We start from the raw sequence: 9,142 nt of genomic DNA, 5'->3' as shown, positions 1-9,142 counted from the left end.
AGACAGACAGACAGACAGACAGACAGACAGACAGACAGACAGACAGATAGACAGATACATTACACACATACACAGACTGAGAATTACCAACCCTGGCATGGACATTTGAAACCTCAAAGCCTACTTCCAGTGACACACTTCCCCAAAAAGACCACATCTCCTAACCCCGCCCAAACAGTCAACCAACTGCAAACCCAAACATTCAAACTCCTGAGCTATGGGGGCATGCATATTCAAACCTCCACACCGTCTTAGGACCCCATCCCCAGGCCCCTGAACATTGTCTTATCCCCTTCTTTAGACAGCTCCACGCTATCACAATAGACTTGTTACCTATTGTCTTCATTTTACCTTTGCCTGGCTTGCCAGGAGTTATCCATATTTATGTCAGTTGTAAATTGTACCAGTCCTAAAGACATATAACTTTAAAGGTTTAAAAAGTTTTAAATTATATTTTAATTTGTGTGTGTGTGTGTGTGTGTGTGTGTGTGTATCTGGCTGTCTGCCTGCCTGCCTCTCTGTGTAGGCATGCATGTGTCCCAGCACGTATGTGGAGATAAGAGGCCAAGATGCCAGAGTGTGTTCCCGCCTTCCTTCATGTGGGTTCTAGAGACTGAACTGAGGTCATCAGACTTGTTGGCAGGCACCGTAACCTAAGCAGTGAGCTTTCTCTCTGTCCCTAGTTATTTTTACTAGGCCGTAACGAAAACCAGCAGTTCCTCCTCATCTCGGAGGGGTCTCACTTCTTTCCAAACTCTCCCTAGTCTTTTATCCAATTAAGAATTGCCATTTCCATCTTCCATTCTATGAACCAACCTCTTGCTATGGAAGATTGCAACCTAGCCCTCACACAGGCCTCACCAACTCCGTGTGTGTCTGATTTTCAATTGTAGCTGTTCACTTCTACCGTGTGTTGTTTGGATTATTGTGCCTGTGTGGTTCCGGTGGTAAGAGGCAGGGTCCTGGTCACATTTCTTGTCTAGAGTTAATCTCTCTTACCTTGATTCTCTCTGGGCTGACCTTTGTTTCACACCCTGGCATTTGACAGAAATGCTTCCCTCTCAGGGACATGGTCAGCTGTTAAGTGATGGTCATCATTATGGTCTTACTTGGGCTCTGAGCTGCCATGCTGGTCTAACCCCTCTCAATTCCCCTCTGCAATGCACGTGGCCAGGGTTCCACATCATACCTATAGGACTTAGTTGTTCAGGTAGGGAAGCCTAAGGGTCAGGGTATGCTGCCTGTGCCTTCTACCACCCTCCATGGTTTCCCCTGTTTAAATCTTCGCATACCGTAGGCTAACACTATGTACCATTCGCATAAGGCCCAGAGCTGAACACCCCTGCTTCCTTCATGCTTGCCCATGGCCAGTGAAGCCATGAGCAATTCAAGCAGTTTCTAAATATAGGTTCGGTCTTCTTGTCGATTCCCGTTTTCAGTGTAACCCCCAGTCTCTTCCTGCTTCTGCTTCTCACCTCCCTTCATCCGTTCCTGTATGGCCGCTAGAATGCCTTTATTTGTTTATTTATATTTGCACAAGACTCAATGGCATTTAAGCACCTTTCTCCCCTCCACTCTTTACCATCCTGCTTAGGCTAAAGCTCAGACTTCACAGGGTATGTGGTACTTTTGCCAATTGTGCCTGAGGTGACACTTTTGCTGATGCATTGACGTCCCCAGGGATCCTTTGAAAAGTTCTGATTCTGAGGTTGGTGAAGAATATTTGGGAAGGTGTCCCAGGCTGCTCAGGGACCAAGGAAAATAAGTTTCCCTGGTGAATCTAATGGGTGCCCAGGATGGTGGCCCACACTCCTGCCTGACCCTCCCGGGAGCTCCTCCCAGTCGCCCTCTCTCACTTTGAGCTCTTTCCGTCATCTTTGGGCAGAGTTCTTGCCTCACGGTCTTTTCATTAGATTTGCTTCTGTCTGGAAGTTTTTTTCCTAATCATTTTCCCACCTGGCTCCTTTGAGTTTCTTAGACTGATCTGTCCTTAATCATCTTATCTAATCAAATACCCATGTCCCCAGACTTTTCACTCGTGCCTCTGAGCACATGCTCTTAGTATTGTGTTCTCAGCTCAGCTCATTTACATAATCTACATGATAACAGCTCTTCTTCTTCACAGTATTTATTGAACTACCACAGAGGGAGAAGAACCAGGTAGGGACACTGTTAGGTGGATGCCAGAAAATCCCCCATAGGTGAATGAAATGGGCCGGCGAGTCTTGATGGATGAAGATTATGTAGAGTAGAGAAATTGAGCCAACTTGCCCTTGGAATCAGCAGCTTTGAGAGGAGGGGCTTTTATCTTGGTCTAGGGCAGTCCCCAAGACACTGAAATGACTTCTTACCCCAGAAGTGCAACCCATCTTGCTATGGCGGCTGCAAACTCTTTTTTGGAGCCTTGTCTTACTAAAAGGTAGCTAAGACTCGCCCCCTGGCCCATTGCTCTCACTGTAATTACCTGGGAACATTACCTGCCATTTCATTCTTCTTGTTCTCTGCTTGAGACTGCAGACCACTTCCTGATACACCCTTCATTGTCTGAATGTTAACTGCTGTCTTAGGTAGGGTTTTACTGCTGTGAGCAGACACCATGACCATGGCAACTCTTAGAAGAAGAGCATTTAATTGGGGTCGGCTTACAGGTTCAGAGGTTCAGTCCATTATCATTAAGGCAGGAACATGGCAGCATCCAGGCAGACATAGTGCAGGAGAAGCTGAGAGTTCTACATGTTCATCAGAAGGCTGCTAGCGTAATACTGACTTCCAGGCAGCTAGGATGAGGGTCTTAAAGCGCACACTCACTATGACACACCTGTTCCAACAAGGCCACACCTACTCCAACAGGGCTACACCTTCTAATAGTGCCACTCCCTGGGCCAAATGTATACAAACTATCACAACTGCAAACTGTCTTTAATTATGATTTTATATTAGATATTGAGGGTTAATAGGAAAACTGTTCTTGTCTCTATTGCAACCCAGTTTTATAATATAGGACTCTCCAACAACTGTGTGCCGTGGTCATAGCCTTTGGAGTTATTCGCAATCATTAGTAGTTGCAATCTTAGAGCTGTGACTGTTATTAATACCATCATACTCACAGCTGTAGACAAGGTGCTTACCATTGCCTGCGGCCAAAGAAAATGAGTATTCACTTGGACAATTCCAGAATCATAATTTTGCACATTGTTCCTAGCAGTTATACACACACTGTGATTCTAGAGACAAGCTTCTTAGAAGGTTAAAATGAAATTGTCCTCCCGCCTCCCCAGATGACAGGTTTGGGAAACATACTTTTGTGATAGATGGCTGTGTAGACCACCATTTACAGGCATGCAAGATACATTCTTCTGGGTAAGCAGGTCGGGCTGTCTTGTGACTTCTTGGTTTTATAGGGCCTGAGAAATGAAAACTCCCGATCTTTCTCAGTGGGGCCTCCAGCTCTGCCCTTGATCTAGGGTGATGGCAAAGCCAGCCATTTGCCCCAAAGTCTTTTCATATCTTATCAGAATCAAGACTATGGAGGGACGTAGACTCTTGAGTCATGGGAGGAATGGTCAATGTATCTGGGATGCTTAGCCTGGATTCCTGCACTTTGGTTTCTTAAAGTGAGACCAGTGTTTGCTCAGCCGCGCCTAGTGATACAGACTACAATTCCATGCCAAAGCCCCATCCTCCCACCCCCTCTCCAACACATAGCAAATTCCTTAATTTTTTTAGTTTCACTGATAATTTAAAATTTGTGAAATCATTACTCAATCTGTACCCAAAGAGGTTAGTTAGCCCCATTTTCTTCTTGTAACATGTACAGACAGAGTATGGAACTATTTTCTGATTGATCTTTTATAACAAAAATGAGCCAGCTCTAGAGGCCTACTGCCAGATGCCTCCAATCCCAACTACAGATTGCGTGGATTCACTGTCTACTTACAGGATTCTATGTACAGGAGGCTTCCTGAGGCAAGCTGGCTACTGAGCACGTTGATGCCTTAGGCGGGCATGGCTATTAAAAAAACAAAAAAACAAAAAACATGTGTTCAGTCATTTTTAATATAAAATACTTGTTTGTGGACACCTTAAGTTGTATACGCCATGATAAATGAGAAAATGTCTCTCTATAAATCCCTTTAGGATTTTAGGAAAGAATTAAAGCTTTAGTGTGGTGTTTGGTACACAATTGTCATCTCAGCCCGTGGGAGGCTCAGGCTAGGTCCTCCACAAGAGCAGCAGGTGTTCCTAACTGCTGAGTCATTTCTCAGCCCCCTCTGGGCAGACTTTTAAGTCTTGGGGCTAATAAGAGAATATGGCCTTCAAATCAATCTTTACTGGGTAAGAAACGGGATGGTTCACAGTCAAAGGCAGTGGTTCTCAGGCCTCCTAATGCTGACACCCTTTAATACACAGTTTCTCACGTCGGGGTGACACCCCTCCTCCCACCATAAAATTGTTTCCATTGCTGCTTCATAACTGTAATATTGTTACTGTTACGAATCGTAGTGTAAATGTGTGTGTTTTCCCGTGGTCTTAGGTGACCCCCGTGAAAGGGTCTCAAAGTCTTTGTGGACAGGTTGAGAACCGCTGCTCTAGATTTCATTGATAGTGATCTCTTGGTTTCCAGCTCAGGATTGCTGAGAGAACATGTGAATGTATGTTGCTGATGCCTTTTTTTTTTGTCCTTCCAGAAAACATGAAATGATTTCTGTTCTCCCCTCTCTTACCCCGCCCCCACAGGCTGGTTCAGAGGATATGCTCTCCAGAACAGATCTAAAAAGGTATGTTCAGTGGCTTTCCTCCCCTGACTGCCTGTGGCTCTGTGTTGTGCTGTGGGACGCCTTTACCTGCTTCTCTTCAGCTGGTTTGCTTTCTTTTCAATGATTCGTCCTTTGATCTGAAATCAAATGTTTGGGCCCCAGTGCCCAAGAGCAATCGCACAGGTTCCATGGATACGTCTCCTAGCAGCTGACTCACGAGAAGGCTGTCTACCCTTAAAGCTGAATAAGGCAGCAGGACAGTAACAGTGCCCTAGGGACCTCTGTCAGGGAGGAAGGGACAGGACCCACTTCTCCCTGTATCCTTTACTTCCTTCCAGTCATACACTGTCAGAACTGAAGGGTCATGTCACCCATCTCATGCCATCAAACCAGAGTGGTTGGTGATTTCACACTAAGAGGCCCAGGGAATAATTTGGAGTTATTTTAGTAGATTTTCCCCAGAAAAACAAAACTGAAGAACAGAGACACCCGTGACATGTTTGCTTCGGATATTTACGTTTATCTAGTTCATGATTTTTATTGCCTTTTTTTTTTCTGGTATAGTACTGGACTATGACTGTGTTTGTTATGATTCACCATGGGCAGAGTTGGGGGAAAACGCTGGCCTGGATGGTTTCCTTTCACAGTGTCAGGGCAGCTCATCATCAAACTAAAGAATGTCTCCTGGCTGTGTTAATGTGCCCCTGGTTCGCTGTAGACCCTGTGTCAGCACTTTCTTTGATGTTGCTTATGGAGCCTCACAATGTGCCAGCACTTTGCTTCTGCAAGAACAGCGTGGATAGGACTTTATTATTTCAGTTAGCTGGAGAGCCCCATAGCAGAGGGTGAGAAAAACTTGAATTTATCAGGGCAGAAAGGGTAGGAAAAATTCATGATTCTTACTCTTTGACCACACAGCAAGCCAGACGTAGTCCGTGCAGGTTGGCCAGTGAAACCCCCAGATCTCAGAAGGACTAGGAGCCAGCCTTCAAGCTAGAGATCACAGAAACCCCAAAGGCAAGTGTGGCTGAAGTTGATGACTCTTCAAGCTTAGTGCTTGCACACTTGTGTACACACACAGCCAGATACACAGACACACACACCACACACACACACACACACACACACACACACACACACACACACACACACATTACTCACTTTGATGATCTCATAATCTAACAAAAGAACATTTGCTGTCCCTGCAGGTGCCAGGTCCCCCCTGGTGTGAGTCCACTTGTCCCTGACATGCCCTAATGGCTGAGCTCTTCCACCCGCAGTCAGAGCCCAGTGCCACATGCGATTTCCAACTGAGCTGTTTTTGCTTCTTCTCTTGCTGGCTTCAGCATCCCTAGTGTTCCCGTAGAGATCAGTGTAGCAATCAGATGTATGTCATGATGTGGGTATCCTAGGGCTAGATTGAAGGCCCAGGGGGTTGGGGTGGAGCTGGTGCCCGGCACGCCCACTCCTGCTGCGTGTGGGTTTAGCTCTGTCACTAGTTATTTTTACTCACAGTTGTAGGTGCTGGCTCCCCCCCACCCCCCCCCCCCCCCCCCCCCCCCAAAAAAAAAAAAAAAAAAAAAAAAAAAGTTAGCATAGATCTTTTTAAGACAAAGCCTAAAAAAACATCAAGAATAGGTGGGGGTGGGGGGTGGGGTCTGGAGGGGCACACCTGGCATCCCAGCTACTTAGGAGACTGAGGCAATTTTGAGGCCAGCCTGAGTAACGTAGTGGTATCCTAGCTCCAAATTATTTGAGTCGCAGACACTACCTAGCATACAAGACGCCCTGAGTCTCACTAACACCTCCATTCCAATAACAACAACTGAACCAACCACCAAACCCAGGAGATACTGTTAAAAAATGTCTCAAGACCTTTACCCTACATAAGGATTTGTTCCAGCATGGAAGACCTTGGCTTCTACGGCATTCTGTGCTTTCCTAATGTCTTCGTCCCTCTAGCTAGTGGTGCCTGCCACCACTAACTGGAATACTACATTCCAAGGAGTCTGATTGGAATACTAAATGGTCCAGTTAGGATCACCTGAACCATGTGCATGGTTGTCATGTTCTTGAGACTTTTGCTTGTTTGATTGTTAATTAAAATGTTCTTTAAAACCTGTAAGCTTAAAAACTTCACCTTTGGTTGGAGAGATGGCTCAGTGGTTAAGAGCACTGACTGCTCATCTGAAGGTCTTAAGTTCAAATCCCAGCAACCACATGGTGGATCACAACCATCCGTAACGAGATCTGGCACCCTCTTCTGGAGTGTCTGAAGACAGCTACAGTGTACTTACATATAATAAATAAATAAATCTTTAAAAAAAAGGCAATACAGAAAAAAAACCCTATCTTTATAAAACAAAACAAAACAAAACAAAACTTCACCTTCTGGAGAAAACTATTTCACTAAGAGGTCCTCTGTCCTTTGTTAAAGAAAAACCTGAGGCCGGGTGTGATGGCCCATACCTTTAATCCCAGCATTCTGGAGGCAGAGGCAGGCAGATCTCTGTGAGGCCAGCTTGGTCTATAGAGCTCGTTCCAGGACAGCCAGGACTACACAGAGAAACTCTGTCTTGAGCATGGTGGGGCAAGGGAGAGAGACATGAGTAACTTGGCTGTGCCTTGATGAGTTTTGATTTGTTTTTTAAACTAAATTATCTCTCTATGAGGAAATCCAAGAAACAAAGATGGAATTAAAGTCATCAATCAGCCTTGAATTTTGCTGGGTTTGTGACACCCGTTCATTTTGAGCCTGATAGAAATGCTGTCCCATGCTGGTCCCTCCTTTTCCTGCCTTAAGGGAAGAGTTATTTGAAAGGCCTATTGCTTTCGAGGAAATTATTGGTGTCATTTGTAGCCAATCTAGCCCTTTGGAGCGGTGATAAAGGGAAACTGGTGGCTTTACAAATTGAAGACTGGAGCCTCGAAGAAATTCATCCTTAATCCTGGCAGGATCGTGGGTGCGTGGACAGGATACCATGGGGGAAAACACTTGGTTGAAATAAAATAGAATCATTTTATTCTAGTAAGTAGGTTGCATTGAGAAAGGAAAGGCAGACCTGAGAGATGGGCTGCATGTTGGAAATTGGAGACCCAGGTTGGCTCTGGCCTTTGGAGAGAAACCAGATGATGATAAATGGCCTGGTGCCACCACAACACAATGATGCTGCAGACGACAGCACAGTGAGCTCTGGATGTCAACACCTTCATGCCTGAGTAAACTGTCTGTAATGGTCAGCATCAGGCTAAGTCACCATTGGCTTATGTTTCTGAGTACCCTTGGCTTGGCTGGCTCCCAGGGGTTAGTGGGGACCAGTCACCAGACTATGAACTCAGCTTTCTTTCTTTCTTTCTTTCTTTCTTTCTTTCTTTCTTTCTTTCTTTCTTTCTTTCTTTCTTTCTTTTTTTTTTTTTTAAAAAAAAACATCTTGATTTGCCAGAATTTTTCTTTGAATTAGCAGTATTACATTGGAGGGTTTTGTTAGAGACAAAGAATACCCAGGCCACTTAGTTCTCAGCCCTTTTCTTTCTTAATATGTAAAAAAGTGAACGGAAAACTCAGACAGATCATAGGAACCGTCCAGAACAGCTGGGCCTAGCAGTGCACACCTGTTATCCGAGCTACTTCGGAGACTGAGGCAAGTTGAGTTAAAACCTCCCACATCTTAAACTTGTGTTTTGTCCTAGAGCCACATGCCTGGCCCTGGCAATGCCATACAGCACATTCATTTATGTTTGTGTCTGTGCATGTGTGCATGTGCACATGCACGCTCATGTGCCACAGCCTGAAGGTGGAGGTCACAGGACAACTTGGAGGAATCAATTCCCTCCTTCCATCAGATGACAACTCACGTTGTCAGGCCTGGCAGAAAACATGTTTACCCACTGAGCCAGCTTGTTAGCCCATAACTGCTACTTTAAACTGACTGCTCCTACCCAACCCCCTCTCTCTCTTCATGAATTCTTCACTCTTCTATTGTGAAAGGCTAGGTAACATAAAATTTACCGTTATATTCACATGTGCGAATGCATAATTGTGGAAGCCAGAGTGTGTGACCCCAGTATGTATTCCCATGGTATATTTTGAGACAAGTTCTCGCACTGGCCTGGAACTCACTGCTTCAGCGAGGCTGGCTGGCCATCAAGCCCTGCATCCCTAGCTCTGAGATGACTAACTATGTGCGGGCTGGGATGGTACTCAGGTCCTCTTGCTGGTTACTAAGTGACCCATCTCTCGAGATCCAGTTTCTTTCTTTTTTTTCTTTTTTCTTTTTTTTTTTGTTTTGTTTTGTTTTGTTTTGTTTTTTTGAGACAGGGTTTTTCTGTAAGATCCAATTTCTTTATATGTCAATGAAAGGCTTGTTTGTTTGTTTGTTTTTTGG

General features: G+C 45.0%; 1 protein-coding gene across 1 annotated transcript in view; it reads left to right on the top strand.

The window, feature by feature from the left end:
• The window catches only part of Dock5 (dedicator of cytokinesis 5), a 182,496-nt gene that overhangs the window by 61,419 nt on the left and 111,935 nt on the right, over positions 1-9,142 (top strand). The window contains exon 3 of the mRNA XM_021204056.2: positions 4,738-4,778. Coding sequence (XP_021059715.1) covers positions 4,738-4,778 — 41 coding nt within the window. The remainder of the gene's footprint in view (positions 1-4,737; positions 4,779-9,142) is intronic.

Source organism: Mus pahari, chromosome 8 (assembly GCF_900095145.1).
Source record: "Mus pahari chromosome 8, PAHARI_EIJ_v1.1, whole genome shotgun sequence".
In the NCBI taxonomy this organism is placed as follows: domain Eukaryota; kingdom Metazoa; phylum Chordata; class Mammalia; order Rodentia; family Muridae; genus Mus; species Mus pahari.
The sequence above is the reverse complement of the archived record's forward strand: the minus strand, read 5'-3'. Positions and strand labels throughout refer to the sequence as shown.